The sequence below is a fragment of the Capra hircus genome, chromosome 15, assembly GCF_001704415.2.
Source record: "Capra hircus breed San Clemente chromosome 15, ASM170441v1, whole genome shotgun sequence".
In the NCBI taxonomy this organism is placed as follows: domain Eukaryota; kingdom Metazoa; phylum Chordata; class Mammalia; order Artiodactyla; family Bovidae; genus Capra; species Capra hircus.
In genome coordinates, this window is record NC_030822.1 from 31451548 (window position 1) to 31472003 (window position 20456).

A 20456-nucleotide genomic window follows, 5' to 3' on the forward strand; every position below is an offset into this window, starting at 1 on the left:
CAGCATCATGTGGTTGCAAAGATTAAAATGCACTTAAGACAGCCTAGTGCATAGTAAGTGTAGGAGCCCCAACAAGCTCTTATGGATGATTTGCCTACGAAGAGCCTTGTCTAGCCCATACTGTGGAAAGAATCCCTAATAACCAGGGCCTGACCTCTCTGGCCCATTGGTTTGGCAACTGAGTATTATGAACCACAGATTGAAAGGTATGGACCTGTGTGTAGAACTAGGTTAAGAGGGTGAAATTGCGATTGTCCTGGAAACCCTGTAATGGGTAATCTTGGTTTGGTGGCCCACTTAACGTGTCATACCTTCCTTGAGCTTTGCCCAAATTATCTCACCTTGTCTGAGCCCACTATTGATTTTTGACCCTTGTCTATCTAAATCAGATTCCCTCTCATTAACCCAGCTAGCTTTACAACTATCTGAAAATATCACTGTCCCTGGTGCATAGTGAGGGCCCAGCAACTATGGGATGTCAGGACGGACTAATGGATGGTCAGGTGGGTGAGAACCAGTGTGGTTTAGGGGAATGTGCACCAGATAGTAATGAATTTGAATCTTGGTTCCTGTGTTTATTTAACATGCACACTTGGACAGCTCATGTTATCTTGCTGAGCCTCAGTTTATTCATTTATAAAATTGACTGGTACCTCATTACAAGTGGTTATAATGATCTGGAGTAGTAAATGTAAAAGTAAATGTAAAGTGCTCCACCCTCTATGGCTGCTTTATTATGATTATTGATCTTTGCTTTTTGAGGGAAGTAAATAAAATACCATCCTCATTCAAGAAAACTGGGACACGTTTTCTACACAGGTACCTTGCTTCCTACCTAATCTTTAGTTTGTTTCCCAAGGAAGCTGGCTTTAAAAAGAAAACTGCACCCCATCCTCCAAAAAAAGAAGAAAAGAAAATTGCCCTCCTATTTCCCCACTACCCGCCCCCACCCCAAGCTCATGCCCCCCCACCACAGGATCTCTAGATTCAACATGTGCCTTTGGCTGGCCACCCTGCTTTCCTGACCTCCCATAGACTGGCTGGTAGACTGAATGAGCCACAGCTCATTTGACTTCCAGCAAACCTCCTGAACTGTGACCTCTTTGCTTCCTCCCCTCACCGAGGTGTGCGCTGAGTTGAGAATAGGTCAACTCTTTGTCTTCTCCTTGGGACACGGTGACCCTGTGCTTGGATGTGGGGGGTAAAGGGGAGGGGGAGTCAGAGGAGCCTCTCCAGAAGCTCCACATTGTGTGGGGATGACCTGGAGCTGGGATCACTGCCCTTCTTGCTTCACCAGCTCCAGCTGCTCGCCAGCCATCTCTGACACGTGCCTGGCCCAGCCTAGGCCTCAGCTCACACCACAGGTTTCCTCCGTCTTTCCAAAACATTGTGATGACCCAGAGCCCCTCCGGCCACTGAGAGCAGAAAGCCAATCGATGCAACTGCCCTTTCGAGCTTTGTGACGCCCCACAGTCTTGAAAATGGGAGCTCATCAAGGTCCATACGAGCCAACTTCCTAAGGGTGCGTCCACCTCTAATCTAATTACAGCCTAATCAGTGAATTAAAACATGCCTCGTGGGGGCTCTTGCTCCAAAGGGACTTCTGTGAGTCTCAGGAGTTGCAACTTAGAGACCACCCTCCGGTTCGTTTCCTCATCTTTGTTTGGGAACTGCCTGGTGTAAGTTGGGAAGGGTCTGATGCTCAGGAGGGGAAGATGGGGATGTTTTCCACAGCTAAGGTAACTGCAACCCAGTTTGGACCCTCAGGTGGGAGAAGGCTGGGAAGGGCTAAGACAGTTGCCTTCCACCTTTCTTCCTTGTTTCTCACCAAATGAATTATTTCGTTTATTCATACAGTCATTCAGAAAGCATCTGTTGACCACTTATTGTGATCTAGGCATTGGGCAAGAAGCTAGGAAAGAAGGTTGAGACGTGGTCCTTGCCCTGTGATCTACTGGGAAAGGTAAATACAAATAGACAAGCAGTCACAATATGATATGGTGAGCAGCACCTTCCACTTGAGTGAGAATTGGGTTCTGTGCAAGCAGGAAGGGCGTGCACCCGGGCTGAGAATCAGAGAGGCCTCAGTTGAGTTGATGACTGTGTCACTAAGGAGCCCTGAAGGTGAGTGAGCACTAATCAGTTGAAGGGGAAGTGGGGTGGCGGGGGCACTCCCAGCAGGAGGGATATATTTGATGCTCTTTGGTGTACTTCAGGGAGTTCATTGTTTTCACTGGGCCTTAAATTTTCAGCCCCCAAGATCACTAGATCAACATAGGAATTAGAAGTTCTGCAGTTGAGAGACTCCTTGAAGGAATAAACTTTTAGAAGAAATGAGGGCAGGAGACCCGACCCTTTTAAATTTTTTGAGTAATTTTATTTATTTTTGGCTGTGCTAGGTGTTCATTGCTGCACAGGCCTTTCTCTAGTTGTGGTGCCCTAGCTTCTCCTTGCAGTGACTTCTTTTTTTGTAGAACACAGGCTCTAAGGCACCCAGGTTTCAGTGGTTTCGGCTCACGGGCTCCAGAGCACAGGCTCAGTAGTTGTGGTGCACGGGCTTTACTTGCTCCGTGTCATGTGGGGTCGTCCCAGATCAGGGATCAAACCCATGTCTTCTGCGCTGGCAAACAGATTCTTTTTACCTACCACTGAGCCAGCAGGGAAACCCCTCAACTCTTTTTTAAAAATCATCATTCTTGTGTCCAGCCTGCTGCTTCCAACTGCTGTATCGTGTTTTATAGGCCACATCTAACTCACTCGTGTCCTCAGTGATGGAATGCCTGCAACTCCCTACTGCCTCAAAAGGTGTGGGGACATCTCCCTTGTTTGGACCTGTGTAAGAATTCCTCTGAGATACGTATACTCAGGAGCAAAGTGCTGGGTTATTGGGTCAGGTACAAGATGACATCTGGAATGGCTGTATCAGTCTGTCCCCAGGAAGTGCCTGAGGAATCCAAGATCCTCATGCCTTCACCAACACTGAGCATTTTTCAGCTTTCTCACTTTTGTCAGTATGTTGAATTTAAAGTGCTATCTCATTTTTAAATTTTTTTTTTAACAGCAAGTCCTTGTTGGTTATCTGTTTTAAATACAGCAGTTTATGCGTATCAACCCCAAATTCCCAATAAAGTGCTATCTCATTAAAAAAATTTTTCATTTCTCTAATCACAAATGAGCTTGAGAATTTCTTCATGTGCTTAATCATCTTGTTTGTTTGTTTCCTCCTCTTGGTATTTTTGTCTCGTTTTTCTGTGGGACTTCCTGATCCTTGCCTTGTTGCTAAAACTTGAATTGAGGCAAGTCCTCCAGACTGTTAGCTACCTGGGGGTCCATAAAGGGAAGTGAGAGGCAGTATAGCTGAATGATAAGAACATGAACTTGGTAGCCAGACTGCCCTGGTTTAAATCCCACCTGTGCTCCTTACAACTTGAGTGACGTTGGACAGGTTACTTACCCCTTGATTTCTGTTTAACTTCCCTCATAGGGTTGTTGTGAAGATTAAATGTTACTATATGTAAAGTATTAATATTTAAAATAGTGCCTGGTGGGTAGGAAGTATATATAAATGTTAGCTCTTATTATTAGACTGCTGTCTTCTTCCTACTTAGCGCCATTGTACCCTTGAGAAATTGAATACTTACACCAGCAGGCAGTAAAAGAAAGTAGAAAGAAAACAGCTCTCAGCCTAGACTCAGAGCTCACTACTCCTACTCACTTGTATAACTCTTACCCAGGTCTTGGGTTCTGGACCTGCGTTTTCCTCCCTACCTGAGGCCAATCTTCAATACCCGACCATTTCTGACTAGTCAGATTTCCAGGCCTGCAGTGCCCGCCAGCGCCCCAGCCTGGCTAGCTCAGTCCTGTTGCTCTTCCTCTGCCAGCCTGTCAGCTGGATACTATTCCTCACAACCTTCACCTTCAGTATTCACACAGCTCAGTCTTTTTGGTAAGTCAGCTCACTTGGGCAGAGATAAGACCAGAATAGATTGTGATAGACACACAGGAAGGCATGTACTGCTACCAGAGCCAAGTCGTTAAAGGCCAATTCTAAACCGCCATTCTCTTGGGCTGCAGACATTCTTTGACTTTCCAGGTTAGTATTGGAAGTAGGGTGTCTAGAGATTATCTCTAGCCTTTGAAGTTGATACTGACATTGGTAGGCATGTCTTTCCACAGACTACCAGAGGCCAAGTTCTGAGCTAGCTGGGAGAATTGCTGATGTTTGTAAGCCTTTGCCCAGTGAGAACCTGTGGAGTAGTCAGCATAGTTCCTTTGAGTGTGTTACAGAAAAACATGAGTGAGTGGAATGGTGTACCCTGCCCCCTTTAATCCAGCTATTAAAACCATGAAGACCTAGCCCATACTAGGTACCACCCATTTGGCACCAGCTATTGACATTTAAGGTAGTGATACCTAAACCCAAACCTCATGAGTGACAGCCATCATGCCAGCATCAGAACAGAGTCGGCTGCAGTTATCCTTTGGTGGATCACCTTGAATAGCAGTGCCTGCCTTCCTTTGTACCATCAGATCCGGTAATCCCCTTGTCAGCCAGGTGGGCCAACTCACCGTCTCTTATATGTCACCTTCTCCCAGATACATTTCTGAATTGGAGGATTTGTTTCGGCTTTAGCAAAAACAAAAATGTCAAAGAGACAGAAATCTCTTCATTTCCGAAGTCTCCTCATTGCTGCTCCTGGTGTCTGCTTCTTTTGCCTTCTCTTGGCCTCATACCAGTGTGTTTCTTGGTTTCTGGTTGTTGACTTGTTCTATGTCTGCTGTTTCCCTCTGTCTCTAGTCCTTAACGTATGACCTGGCTTTTGGCTGTCTGCCTCACATCTCTGCTGCCTGGTCTCTGGCCCTTGGCTCTGTTTTGACTATGAACTTCTTGGCACTCCCTGGGCCTGACCTGCTGCTAAACCTGTTCTCCCCAGCCTTGCCCTAGGTTTCTCTTACCCGGCTGGCCTCCTACTCTATTTCTGCCCTGCTGCATCCCACAGGTCCACAAAGTTCTTTTTGTCTTCAAAGCTAACTATAGTCATGTAGTCCTTTAGGCTGATCTGGACTGACTTCTCCAAAAAAGACCTGATCCCCATGGAACTCTGGGTCAAATGCTTTTTACGTATGAGATTGCTCTTGGACAAAAACCTTACTGCTGTGTGATAAGTTGTTTGGTGCCACTCTGGACCACAGAACAGCCATGGTTCTTTTAGTCCTAGCTCTACTCCACTGTGGGGCTGCTGCCTTTTGCATTTATGAAAAGTGAAAGGAATCTTCTCCAAGGCTGCAGAATGAGTCACTCGCTTAGATGCTTACCCTCCTTGTCCTCCAAGTTTGTGAAGTGAATTGCCCATTCCTTTTGATTGGGTTAGCAGCCCCAGGGCCTAGCCTCATCACTTTCCTCTCCCCATCCTGCCAGACCACTGTCTGCCCCCTGGGGCCAAGGGTAGCATACTTGGTTGCTTGGACACGTCTTGCAGCCTGCAAATTGGACAGATGGAATCAATACTCAGGAACCTGGAGAGGCCCAGGTAGCACAGTTAGTGACACTAAATGCCTAGAGGGACAGCCTGCCCTGGGAGGGGTTGTGATTGAATGGTGATTGGACACAGCAGCTGAGCATTAACCAAATTATGTCCCTTTGAGTTTAGATCGACAAACCCTCCTCACTTAAATTTTAAAACAAGCCAACTTGTGTAGAATACAGAAGAGCTGCCTTCTTAACACAGCGCTACGGCAGCACGAGTGCTGGGTATAGATTTGGAGCCCACTTCAGCCTATGTAATTATCACTAAGATTATATGGACACAGAGAAGAGAGCTCATATTTGTGAATCTCCTTTGATGTGCCAGGCACTGTAGAGTTTTTATCTCATAACTTACAAGGGGGAGGCATCATAATCCCTATTATTCTAGTAAAGATATAGAGTTTCAGAGGTATAATAATTTGTCCAAGAACATAGTTAGTAGATGATAGTGCTTCCCTGTACTTGTTATAAAATGTCACACCATCTTCCCTATTTGTTTGTCAGTTCATAAGTGTCTTGACTTTCCTACAGCCCAACCATAGGGTCAGGTACACAGTCATAATAACTAATGTCTGTTGAGCACTTATTATGTGTCATACACTATTAAAGCACATTTTATACACTAACGGAGTCATATGAGCTAGATATTCTTAATATCTGATAATTATGATACAGAGTGATTTTCTAATTTCACCATTTGTTCTACATTTATTAGTTGTCATTCTACAGTTAAAAAAAAAAAAAGAGCTTTCCCTTCCTCCCCATTGACTATATGGACTCTTGGAATCTTAATGTACAATGGGTGATAGTCCGTTAATGTCATTATTCATGTTGATGTTCATATTGACTCAGATTTTTTTAAATTTATTTATTGATTTATTTTTTTGTTGCACTGGGTCTTTGTTGCTCTGCTTGGGCTTTCTCTAGTTGCCATGAGCAGGGGCTGCTCTTCATTGCGTTGCATTGCAGTGCCCAGGTTTCTCTTTGCAGTGGTTTCTCTTATTGTGGAGCAGAGGCTCTAGATGCGCAGGCTTCAGTAGCTGCAGCATTTGGTCTCAGTAATTTCAGCAAGTGGGCTCGTAGTGGTGACACACAGGCTTCAGTTGCTCCGAGGCATGTGGAATCTTCTGAGACCAGGGATCGAACCACTGTCCCCTGCATTGGCAAGCAGATTCTTGTCCATCTTCCCCAGAGAAGCCCATCTGTACCATGGCCTCAGATTTTAAAGCCAGCATTATAACCACTGTACCATACTGCATCCTTTGCCATGAGATATTTTTCTCACTGCCTGCAGTTAGTTTGCCCATCTCTAACAGCCTTTTTGAACCTTCTTAACTTTTCATCTTCTGGGAAATAGGAAGACTAATGACAGTCTTTTCCAAATTATCTGTAAACTATATAAGTAAATTACAATAAAAGATAGAAATGGTAAGGACCTAACAGAAGCAGAAGATATTAAGAAGAGGTAGCAAGAATACACAGAAGAACTATACAAAAAAGATCTTCATGACCCAGATAACCACAATGGTGTGATCACTCACCTAGAGCCAGACATCCTGGAATGCAAAGTCAAATGGACCTTAGGAAGCATCACTATGAGCAAAGCTAGTAGAGGTGATGGAATTCCAGTTGAGCTATTTCAAATCCTGAAAGATGATGCTGTGAAAGTGCTGCACTCAGTATGCCAGCAAATATGGAAAACTCAGCAGTGGCCACAGGACTGGAAAAGGTCAGTTTTCATTCCAATCCCAAAGAAGGGCAATGCCAAAGAATGCCACACAATTGCACTCATCTCACACGCTAGTAAAGTAATGCTCAAAATTCTCCAAGCCAGGCTTCAACAGTACGTGAGCTGAGAACTTCCAGATATTCAAGCTGGATTTAGAAAAGGCAGAGGAACCAGAGATCAAATTGCCAATATCCACTAGATCATCAAAAAAGCAAGAGAGTTCCAGAAAAACATCTACTTCTGCTTTATTGATTACACCAAAGCCTTTAATTGTGTGGATCACAACGAACTGTGGAAAATGAAAGAGATGGGAATACCAGACCACCACACCTGCCTCCTGAGAAATCTGTATGCAAATCAAGAAGCAACAGTTAGAACTGGACATGGAACAGCAGACTGGTTCCAAATCGGGAAAGGAGTACATCAAGGCTGTATATTGTCACCCTGCTTATTTAACTTATATACAGAGTACATCCTGTGAAAATGCAGAGCTGGATGAATCACAAGCTGGAATCTAGATCGCTGGGAGAGATATCAATAACCTCAGATATGCAGCTAACACCACACTTACGGCAGAAAGCGAAGAACTAAAGAGCCTCTTGATGAAAGTGAAAAGCAGAGTGAAAAAGTTGGCTTAAAGCTCAACATTCAGAAAACTAAGATCATGGCATCCAGTCCTGTCACTTCATGTCAAATAGATGGGGAAACGATGGAAACGGTGACAGATATTATTTTCTGGGCCTCCAAAAATCATTGCAGATGGTGACTGCAGCCATAAAATTAAAAGATGCTTGCTCCTTGGAAGAAAAGCTATGACCAACCTAGACAGCAGATTAAAAAGTAGAGACATGAATGGATAAGAAAGCTGTGGTACATATACACAATGGAGTATTACTCAGCCATTAAAAAGAATTCATTTGAATCAGTTCTGATGAGATGGATGAAACTGGAGCCGATTATACAGAGTGAAGTAAGCCAGAAAGAAAAACACCAATATAGTATACTAACACATATATATGGAGTTTAGAAAGATGGCAATGACGACCCTGTATGCAAGACAGCAAAAAAGACACAGAGGTGTATAACGGACTTTTGGACTCAGAGGGAGAGGGAGAGGGTGGGATGATTTGGGAGAATGGCGTTGTAACATGTATACTATCATGTAAGAATCAAATCGCCAGTCTATGTCCGACGCAGGATACAGCATGCTTGGGGCTGGTACACGGTGATGACCCAGAGAGATGTTATGGGGAGGGAGGTGGGAGGGGGGTTCATGTTTGGGAATGCATGTACACCCGTGGTGGATTCATGTCAATGTATGGCAAAACCAATAATTAGGAACAAGAAATTCAAGAAAGAGTAGTGAATTTAAAAATTAAAAAAAAAAAAAAAAAGTAAAGACATTACTTTACCAACAAAGGTCTGTCTAGTCAAAGCTGTGGTTTTCCCAGTAGTCATATATGGATGTGAGAGTTGGACTATAAAGAAAGCTGAGCGCCGAAGAATTGACGCTTTTGAACTGTGGTGTTGGAGAAGACTCTTGAGAGTCCCTCGGACTGCAAGGAGATCCAACCATTCCATTCTAAAGGAAATCAGTCCTGAATATTCATTGGAAGGACTGATGTTAAAGCTGAAACTCCAATACTTTGGCCACCTGATGGGAAGAACTGACTCATTTAAAAAGACCCTGATGCTAGGAAAGGTTGAAGGCAGGAGGAGAAGGGGACAACAGAGGATGAGATGGTTGGATGGCATCACCGACTCGATGAACTGTAGTTTGAGTAAGCTCTGGGAGTTGGTGATGGACAGGGAAGCCTGGTGTGCTGCAGTCCATGGGGTCGCAGAGAGCTGGACATGACTGAGCGACTGAACTGAACTGATAAGCAAATAGTCTCCAACTAAAAACCTGACAGTGTCTGCTGTGAATTACATATCTGACTTTTAGATGTGGATTTTAGCTGCTTAGAGACCCTTCTCATTTATCTTGAGGATCATAATTCATAGCCTGGATAAATTACCTATAAAAGGTAATTCTTAAAATCTTTTTAGGTGAGGGGTATTAGAGTCAGGAGACTCACTTGACCATGTTACTTATCTGTGAGGACTGTGCGTGTGTGTATGTGTGTACGTGGGAGTTACTGAAATTCATTCATCCATTCAGCAGATAATTGGGCCAGGTCCTGTGCCTGTTGAAGGTTATGAAATTCAAACCAGTTAATACAGGGAAAACCAACAACACTACTGATTACAGATACTGAAAAATTTAACAACAGAGAGAATCTAAAATTACAGTTTGGCTTTTTAATAGTTACAGTAATTAGAGTAATTTTTAAATTTTATTTATTTGTATTTGGCGACATGTCACCACATGACTGGTAGGATCTTAGTTCTCTGACCAGGGATTGAACCCAGACCCTGGTAGTGAAAGCACCAAATCCTAACCACTAGATCACCAGGGGATTCCCTAGAATAATTTTTTTTAAAGTCCAGCTTCACTAGTAATCAAAGAAATGCAAATTGAAACAGCGATGTGATTCCATTTTTTGTCTTAACACATTTTCTGTGTCCAGATTAACACACTATGAAAAAGAAAAAAAATGCCCTATTTGATGAAAGGGCTCCCCTCATAACACAGTTGATAAAGAATTCGGCTGCATTGCAGGCTACCCTGGTTTGATTCCTGGGTTGGGAAGATCTGCTAGAGAAGGGACAGGCTACCCACTCCAATAGTCTTGGGCTCCCCTTGTGGCTTCAGTTGGTAAAGAATCCACCTGCAGTGCGGGAGACCTGGGTTCAATTCCTGGGTTGGAAAGATCCCTTGGAGAAGGGAAAAGCTACCCACATTCTGGCCTGGAGAATTTCATGGACTATTGCAAAGAATCAGACACAACTGAGTGACCTTCAGTCACTCACTCACATTTTGATGAAAGGAAGGCACAATAGTTACTCTCATCCTTCTTCTTTTGATAGTAGAAATAAAAATCACATTCTTTCTGAAAGGCAATTTAGTAACATTTATCAAAAAGCTTCAAAATGTTTATAGGTTTTATCTAGAAATTCATTCCTTAGGAATTTATTCAAAGGAAATTGTTAAAGAAATATTACAAAATAATTATTTTATAGTTGGAGATTGGCTAAATGAAGTATAGACAAGCCTTATGGTAGAATACTGTGCAGTCATTAAAAACAATGTCATAGACAATTATATAATACATGGAAGAAGTATGTATATGTTTAGGGAGAACTTTTATATGACCCCATTTTTTTGTAAATAAAAATGTGCATACGTTGGAAAAACTGGAAAGATGTTATATATTCTAAAATAGTTTTTTATTTTTGATTAGCTGTATTTTCTAAATTTCTTATAGTGAACATGAACCTTTTTTCTTAGAAGAAAAAGTGGGGGAAGTATTAGCAGGAACATCACATAAGACAAGGGAAACTAACATATAAAGAGCACTTCCTAGGTCAAGCACTGTGGTTGGTGCTCTATAAATTCACCTAATCTAATCTCACTGTGGAGCCTCCTGCCTCTCTCCTTCTCCCTTCAGTCCATTCTCACTTGGCTATAGGAGTGATTCTTCTAATAGCAAAGATTTAGAAGAGAACACACCAAACTATAAATAGTAATTACTCCTGGAATTTAGATTGAGGAGGTGGCTATAAGAGAAGACTTTCATTTTTCAGTTTAATATTTCAATATGGTTTGTACTGTGTGTGTATACACGTACAAGTGGGGAGGAAAAGCTTGTGTTGCCATGTCACTTCCCCTTTAAGCCCTTCAGTGGCTTAGCTCATCTCCCACTTTTCTTCCCCTTACACCCTCTACTCCAGGTCCACTTTCTTCAGATGAAACTTCATGCTTTTTTGCCTCCCAAGATTTGTGAATGCAGTGGGTCCTCCCACTTCACCAACCTGGAACTGGTTATTCAGCCTTTCAGGTCTTTAATATCACATTCCCTGGGATGCCTTTCTTGATCCCCTCCCTTGGTTTCCCACCATACATAGTACTTTTCCCATCATAGCCTCCATCACACTTTGCTAGAATTTTATGGTAAATTGTTGTCCTTCCCTGAAGAGGCTGTAAGCTCCCTGAGGTCATGGACCCTAGCACCTAGAACAGTGACTTGGACATAGTAAGCATTTGATAAGTAGTTGTTGAATAAACACTTCATATTTTATAGTTGTGGATCCTGAGCCTTAGGGAGGTGTTAGATAACTTGTCCAGAGCCTCTCAGCCAGTAACATATCAGAGCCAACTTTCCTACCCTTGTGTTCGATACTTGTAAAGTTCATGTTCTTTCCACTGTACCACTCAGGTGAGCAGAGGCAGAGCCAATCCCTAAACATGCCTCAGAATTAGAGTCTTTACTTCCTGGACCTTTCCTGTTTGTGACACTTATGTCTGTCTGATTTCTTCCAGTGTGGTGCAGGTCCTGCTTGCAGCTGGTGCTGACCCAAACCTCGGGGACGATTTTAGCAGTGTATACAAGACCGCCAAGGATCAGGGAATCCATTCTTTAGAAGGTAAGTGTGGATTACTGTGCTGTTCTGCGGGCTCTCCTCCCTGCAGCTTCCAGCAGCCGTTCTCTGTGCCAGTTCTGCCAGCAACTCAGGTGAGAGCCTGCAAGTCGCTCATCCTCTGGGGACTCATGGATAACCCAAAGGCTTGGGGCAGATCCCCTTCACAGCCCCCTCTGGCTCTGTAATTTATGTCACTTCAGGTCTTAGGGAGTAAAATAGAGGCCTGATTTCATAACTGAGGAGAGGGGTAGGAAAACCTTTTAACTGGTGTTCTGCCAAAAGTGCCTCAACCTGTGGAGTCTCAGATGAGTGGACAATGAAGCAGGTTTCCATAAGATAATTAAGGCAACTGTGTGGAAAGTGGATTTGTTCTTCCTCTGCTTCCTGTGGACTTAGCCTGCCCCAGCCCTGCCCCAGGACTAGAAACCGGCTTTACTGGTTCCCTTAGCCTCACAAGTCCCTCCACACTACCCTGAATACTATTTTTTCTCCCCCTCCTGTATGTGGAATATAGTCCTCTCTCTAGCACTGGCCCCTCGACTTACTCAGTGATCTAGGACAAAGAGGGGACCTCCCCTGTGCCTTGATGTCTGTGCTTGTAAAATGGAGTGGTCATCATTGCCGTGCTGGGGTATTGTGTGGGTGACTGCTTGGACATCTCCAGAGGAAGGAGCCAATGTGCACATTCACCAGGGCTTGGTCACATCTGTTGGAAGGTACCTGGGCAAGTTAGTCTGAATTGCCTCTGGTGAGTAGTTTTTCGAAAGTGGAATTGAGAAGAGGGCAGGTTGATCTGACTGCAGAGAGAGATGAATATTTTACGTTTGAGCTTTGCTTGTCCAGATTGACTCTGCTGCCCACCCATTATCCTGGCTTATGCACAGAGCCTGAGATTCCCCTCACTTTCCGGCAACAGGACAGCTAAGCTGAGGCTGCTTTAGAGTTTGCAATGATGCCAGGAGAGACAGCCTTGCTGACTGTTGGAGGGTCAGAACATTGACCTGAGGGGAGGTTCAGCAGAGGGAAGAAGTATGCTCAGCAGACTGACGTGGGTGTGTGGTAGCCTAGGGTGGAGGTGTCATTGATGCCCCAGCAAGGTTTCTCATATCAGTAGCATGAGAAAAATGTCAAAAGCAGCAGAGCATTGCTACCCAGGTGAAGTGTGAAGTTGCCCTCCCCTGCCTCTCCACCTCTGAACCTATTCTCTGTCACGCTCCCTTGCTGTAGCCCGATCCTCCACAGAGCCGTCTCTGCAACCTGTCCTCTGCTGCTCCTTTGAATGTTCTCTAAATCTTAGCCTTTTATATGGTTATTTGAACTCTGATCTGCTCATATGTCTTTTCTTTCCTCGTGAGCTGACAGTTCAATGTGCAGGCCGTGACCTATGCCACCTTGGATTCCTCACTGAGCTGGGGGAATTATATTCATTTTGTTTGCAGTCGAGGAGAATTTCATGAGTGCCAGACTTGCCCTATATTTGCAGCCTGATGTGTGGGAACTCAGCTTAATGGCTGTCTACCATTCACTCAGATGCAGCATTGCTACCCTCAGCTCTATCTTCTGTTTCGGTGCTTTCACCAAAAAGCAAGGAGGAGCATTTGCTGAGGGGCAGGGCCAGGTAGAAGGGAAGGAATTATTCAGGGGCCTTCTTATCTGCTCTTGGGATCCAAACACCACCTAGTAAGCATTTTTGATTTCACAGAATCTCAGTACTGTGAAGCCATCTAGTCCTGCCTCTGCTGCCACACCAGTCCCCACCCCTGCATTTCAAGTTTGAACCTTTATGTTCTGGGGCTTCCCAGGTGGCTCAGTGGATAAAGAATCTACCTGCAGTGCAGGAGTTGCAAGAGACGTGAGTTCGATCCCTGGGTCAGGAAGATCCCCTGAAGGAGGGCATGGCAACCTGCTCCAGTATTCTTGCCTGGAGAATGCCATGGACAGAGGAGCCTGGCAGGCTGCAGTCCATAGGTCACAAGAGTCGGACACGACTGAAGCGACTGAGCATGTGTGCACCTTTGTGTTCAGCTTTCCAGGTTGACGCTCATATTCAGCATTCTAGATCAATGGTCAACAACAAGTGCCAGATAGTAACCATTTTAAAGCTTTGTGGGCCAGTTGGTCTCAGTTGTGGCTATTTAGCTTGGCCATTGTAGCATAGAACATAATGTACAAATGAGTGTGCATGGATGTGTTCCGATAAAACTTTATTTACAAAAGTTGGCAGCCGGCTGGATTTGGCCCATAGGCTGTAGTTTGCTGACTTTGTTTTAGATATTTTCTTTTTTCTCTCCTTCCTTTCTCCTTTCCTTCCTCCCTCTCTCCCTTCCATCCTCTCTTCTATCCTTCCTCCCTCCTTCCCTCCCTTCCTTGCTTCCTTTCTCTTTCTTTGCCTTTTTAATCAACCTCCTTTGAATTTTTTTAACTCTTGTGCTAGCCAGCCTACATTCTAGGTAGGTGAGCAATAGAAATATGGAACAGACTAATATATCTCTCACGAAATGCAGACCAAAATACTAACTATCTCTTAATTTATATGATCTGCAGATTTAGTGAATAAGCTTTCTATGGATTCATTTACTTATTCAAAAGTAATTTTAAAAAATTTTATTGATTACTTTCCTATCTAGCAGGGACTGGTCTCAGCACTGTTAGACAGGCAAGGTCCCTGCCATCATGCACTTCATGTGCCAGTCTTTGATTACAGTGTTTATAAGGACTCTATTAAGTACAGAGCCCTGGAACTCATTCAAGATCAGGAAAATTTAGAAGCATTATTCAACAGTCAGAATTGTAGATCCTCCAAACTTCTTTCTTTTCTAGCCTCCATTTCTCCCATCTTGTCTGCAAAATTGTAAGAGATTCTCTCAGATTTATTGCTGAAATAAAAACATGTTTAACATTTGTCTTAATTTGTTGCATAGGAATCCTTGCCCAGCAAGATGTTAGGTTATTCAGTCATGGTTTTGAATTATCCCTAGCAAACCCACACTGGTGCCAATAATCACCTAAGTGTTTCAGAACCATTAAATATAAATAAATTCTAGATTTAAGCAATAACTATCAACAATCATTCATAAGTTCACTGCTCTGTGGCTTGCAAGATCTAACTCGTAGCTTTTTCTCTGTTTTGAATTCCAGGCTGCCTTTGCTGGCCATGGTTTTCTGACAGTTCCTCTGATTTTCCCTGGTGTGTCAGTGTGGATGTACTCTGCGCTTGGACTTCATGTGCTCTGCTTTCTGACTCTGAACCTGGGGAGTGACGGTCCTTTATAATCATCTCAGAGTTCTCCTCTCCTTACCAGCCTAAGCCTTTAGCTCCTTGTTAAACATACTTTTCTTTCCTTTTCCCATTTAGAAATATCTCATTCATTCATCCATTCAACCAGTATTTATTGATTGCCCAGTGTATGCAAGTCACTGTACCCAGCTCAGGGTCATTTTCACTGAGGAAGTAGACAAAAGCAAAAGAGTCCTTTTTTTTTTTTCTAATTGGATTGACTTTTTCATGGGAAACTACCTGACCTGGTGATATGTGAGGAGGTTAAGGAGAAGAGTTACAAGCCCCTTGCCCAGAGTGTGTGTAGGCAAATTCATAGGAAAGTTCTTCAGTATTGGAGCATAGAGTCAGTGCCATCTAGTTCACTAACTTTCTAATAGATATTTCTATGGGGCTCAGCCTGTGGTCAGTACTGAAGGGAAGTGTTGAGTTATAGTTTGACTTTGGCAAGACCTCCCTAAACCCCTGTAATATATCCCTTGTCTACTTTTTCAGTATTATTGTGAAGTTGAAGAGATGTGATGTGTGAATCATAAAGTATTCTGCAGTTACAATTGCTTATTAATCTGGTTCACTTATAATTGAGCATGTACTTCCTGAGTGCCAGGCACTCTGCCAGATACTGGGAATAAATTAAAAGGAATATATATGATCTGCTCTCTCAGTCAAGTAATAAGACAGACCTATGAACAGGCATCACAGTGCAGAATGATAAATGCAAAGGTAGATAGATGTACAAAGGATATAGGTAGCACTTGTATAGGTAGTGATGCCCTCTTCCTGAGGGCAGACTGGTGTCTGGGAAGTGTCACAGGGTAAGTGACTTTGAATTGAGTCTTAAGGTTGAGTCAGAGACTGCCAGGCAGGCTAAGCGGGATGGACTTTCCAGGCAGAAGGAACACCACATGCAGAGATAAGGGCTAAGTGATAGCAGGTGGAATCATCTGCCACAGTGCTAAGAACAGCTAGAAGTAAGACCATAGTAGGAGGCAGGGTTCTACGTGGAAAGGACCCTGTAAGGCAATTCTAGGGAGCTCATAGTGTTTTCTAAAGGCCATTGAAGGATTTCAAGTAGGGGAATGCTCAGTTTACATTAACAGTTTAGATGGACTGTTCTCAGGGGATGGGGATGAGTTGGAGAGGAGAGGTTAGCAGTGGTTCTTAATGTTTTGATCCCTTTGAGAACTGGATGAAAAACCATGCTCCTGTCCCTCAAAATGCACTTCTCACTTCTGGGGGATTTCTAAAAGAAATATTTGGGAGTGGAGAGAAATAGACATTCGAAAATATTAGGAGGATATTAAGTATTCGGTGTAATGTGGGAATTGATGGAAAAGGAGGCACCTGTCACCTTGGTTTCTGCTTTGGGCGAACCATTGGATGAGTGGGTCTGGAGTTCAAAGACATCTGGCAGCATTGGCTTGGTAGTTAAAATAATGAATGTGACTGAAACTGCCTGAAGAAAGGAGTTAAAGCAAAGGGATAGGAGGACAAGTCCCTCACTCAGGATACCAGCGTTTAAGATGTGGGGAGGAACGAGGATCCAGGCAAGGAGACCGAAAGGTATTGGAGAAGTTGCCTGGTTTTATTCTCTCAGAGAGGTGCTCTGTGTCTGTCCTGCCTGCTCAGAATGGGCACAGCCTAGAGAGAAAAGAAACCTCTTTGCTGCTGAGGCTTTGCTATCAGCTGCCTCATTCACCATTCCTGGTGAACTGCTTCTCCTGTTTGATATTTGGTATTTCTCTAGCAAGAAGCCTGCTCAGCTGGCATGTTACAGTGTCTTCTACTCTTGTCAGAGTTGGTGTTTCAGAGTAGAGAGCAGGGCTGTTGGTGCAGGTGTTGGTGCAGTAAGGCTGTTGGCCTTATTGGCTGACTATTCTCTTCTTTTCAGCTCTCGGAATGGCATCTTCAGAGGCACAGTGATAACCTAGAGAAAGGCTAGGCTTCAGAGCCAGAAAGTTATGGTTCACTTAAGCTCTGTCACCAGTTGTGTGACCTTAAGCCACTTGAATTTTGGTTTTCTCATCTATAACATAGGGATAACAATACCCATCCTAAAGAGTCATTTGAATGACTAGAAATAATCACATGTAAAGCACAGTAGCATATGAAGAATTTCTCTGTGGAGTTGAGTCTTGGCTCAATGAAAGGCAGGAAATTTGCCGTAGAGGTACTGAGCAACTCACCACTCAAGGGGTACTGAGGCTGGCCAGAGGTACCGGGCTGGCCGCCCATCAGGGATTCTGTAAAGGGTCATTAGATTATATTGCTTCCAGGTTCCTGTCAGCCATGTGATTTCCAAGGTTCTAGAAACTTTAGGCTTATCTTCAGAGCAAGTAATGTACTTTGAAGTAAGATTTGAGCCAGGCTTTGGATAGTGGAGAGAGGACAAAAAAAGAAAAGATATTCTAAGCAGGGATCACGTTTGAGCAAAGGCACAGAGGGGACACATGGAGGGGAGCTTGGAGATCACGGAGCTTCTCTACCACTTCGTCCCCTGATCCTGACATTCTATGCAGTGCCTTGAGCCCCAATCTAGGAGAGTCCCACTTGTAGCTGGCTGCTGGGTGTGGGCCCCAATCCTCAGGTGGAGGAGGCAGTAAATTAGTGGTAACAGTAAACAAGTCACCCAGTCAGGGATGCCCCTGGCTGCTTGTAAGTAACTGTTATAAACCTTGGGTGTCTGGGGCTGTCAGAAATGCATGTGAGCACTCTGAGCGCCTCTCATATACACAATTAAAACAATAAAACACGGCAGAAACGTAGCCAGAGCAGGCTATAAATCAGCTTCTCTTCTCAGCTCCAAGTGGCGGCTGAATAAAGATGAGTTGTGCAGAAGCTGGGTTGGCACAGGGCCCTTCCTGGGATAGGGCCCTGCTTTGCCCAGCTGGACCTGCCAAGGCCAACCCTAACCCCACCCCCAGCCTGGGTGGCCCTCTTCCCATAGCTCGAAGGGCTGCAGGTCCTGGCCTGCTCCAGCTGACCTCCCCATCTCTGTGTCTTCAGATGGGGGACAGGACGATGCAAGCTGGCACATCACAAACCAGTGGACAAGTGCCCTGGAGTTCAGGAGATGGCTAGGAGTCCCCACTGGCGGTAATGGAACTGCTCTCTATATTTTTTCCTCTCCCCAGGACATTGCTAAGGCGTAGTCTTACCTTAGCTCATCTATCTATTCAATATAAGTTAACACCCAGCACCCACTGCATGCCCAGCCCTACCCAGGCACAGCAGAGAGAATCTGTGCCCTTGGAGACAAACTCAAATGGGAATAATACTGGTCCCAAGGACATAAGAATCACCTATCTCAGAGTCCAAAGAGTGGCTTGGCCATCACCTGTGTGACCTTGGGCAATTCTCTATCTCTCTCAGCCCTGATTTTCTCATCTATAGAGAATAAGATTTTTTACACCATAGATGTAGCTTGTCAAAAACACAGATTCCTGCCCCATTCCCAGATCCTGAGATTTTTATTCAGTGTGTCTGGGGTTGGACCTGAAATTTTGCATTTCTAACAGGCTCCCACTCTTTGAGTAGATGATCTAGGCTATTTATGCTTGAATTGCTTTTAAAAAATACATCTGGACCTTCTCTCTGGAAGAGACTCTTTTTTTCACTTTAAGTTTCATTCCTAGAGAGTCTGTGTGCTTAAGCATGGTATTATGGGTGTACAGAACACTTAATAGCTGTGACACCTAGGGCAATTTTCTGTACCTCTTAGAGGCTCTGTCTTCTTATTTGTAAAAAAACATTAGTGGGAGAGTTAGAAGTAGTATGTTTGTCCTTAGCCTAAAACCTAGAACATAGGAGGAATTCCATTAATGTAAATTTCTGTTTTTATATCATCATCATCATCATCATACTCTTATAAAACTTTACTCAGTGTCTCTGACACAGCCTTCCAAATGCTTCAGTGTCTCTACCACAGCCTTCAGTGGTAGCAAACTGTTATCTGTGAAGAGCCAAACATTATCTTCAAGTTCAAGGAGTGGCTTGGCCATCACCGGTGTGACCTTGGGCAATTCTCTTTCTCTCTCTGAGCCTTGATTTTCTCTTCTGTAGAGAATAATATATTCTATACCATAGCCTTATTACGAAGATCAAATTAAAATACTTATTAAATACTTGAGAAAATACAAGGTATCATACACATATAAGGTGCTGGCAATAATAATAATAAAGATTGATGACACGACCAAGACTATGTTTGACAAGGTTCCAGTCAGAGATGCTGATAACAAGGACTATCAGAGCTCAAAGAAGAGAATCTGTCTGAAGCTTCAGGAAATAAAATGGTATTTGAGCCTTGAAGTATAAGAAGGTTTTATAGAGCAACTGAGTTTTATAGCAACTGAGTGTGAATTGCGTGTAATCAGAGAAGGGTGTGAGCTTCCCTGGTGGCTCAGCTGGTAAAGAATCCACCTGCAGTGTGGGGAACCTGGGTTCGATCCCTGGGTTGGGAAGATCCCCTGGAGAAGGGAACAGCTACCCACTCCAATATTCTGGCCTGGAGAATTCTGTGGACTATAGTCCATGGGGTTACAAAGAGTCAGACATGACTGAGCGACTTTCACTTTCACTTTTTTCAGAGAAGGGCCTATATTATGTCCAGAATTTTCAGAGGTGGGAAACGGAAAAAATATATTTCAGGGCAGCAAGTAAACTTGTTAGGGTAAAGCATCCATACAGCAGAAGATTCATTTTAGAGGGTAATGAGCAGTAAAGGTGCTGCTTTAAAGTGAGTAGGCTGGGGCCAGATCCAGTTGCTTGGACTTAATCTCTTAGGCAGAGAGGAGCCTTGCAGGTCCTGGAGGAGAGGGTACTACAGGAACTGACTCCTTCCACGGTAGAGAAGCAGGGGGAAAGTGATAATAATAAGATGATGATGATAATAGCTGCAGCAGCAGGTTGCATATATTGGTACTTAATTTATTGCATGCTCACAGTAACCCTGTGACATAGGCACTGAGGGAAACTGAGGCAGAAAGATGATGTCAAGTGCCAGCAGAACCATCTCATGCTCTTTAGAGAACCCAGCACCCGTGTCAGCCAATATGCCACACTTGGCTAAAAACTTCTGACTTGTCCAGAGTCTTGGTAAATTTGGGGATCTGCCAGGCCAAAAGCTATTTGGGCAAGTTATTATTTTTAATAATGTCCCTGCCTCTTCCTCATCATTGTCAGAGCCTTGTCACATCTTCAGTACCAGAGGTTCTACAAGTCATTTCTCAGCAGCGTCAGTCCCTGTAGAGTCACTTGAATGGACAATGCACTATCTGTCCATTAGGCCTTTTGGCCAACTTCAGGATTAAGTATAGCAGCCAGTTAGGTTAATTGTTTCCATCCTTTTAGCCCTCCAAATCTATATATATGTTTGACTAGGAGGAGATAGACTAGTT

The 20456-nt window shown here is 43.8% G+C and overlaps 1 protein-coding gene across 3 annotated transcripts in view; it reads left to right on the plus strand.

Annotated features, from left to right (window-relative positions):
* The window catches only part of CLPB (ClpB homolog, mitochondrial AAA ATPase chaperonin), a 143060-nt gene that overhangs the window by 40852 nt on the left and 81752 nt on the right, over window positions 1-20456 (plus strand). For 2 of the 3 annotated variants that reach the window (XM_013969731.2, XM_018059407.1), the window contains exon 4: window positions 11680-11783. In XM_013969731.2, the coding sequence (XP_013825185.2) occupies window positions 11680-11783 (104 nt within the window). Of the gene's footprint in view, window positions 1-11679; window positions 11784-18063; window positions 18154-20456 lie in introns of all 3 variants that reach the window. The other variant, XM_013969732.2, reaches the window with a different exon arrangement.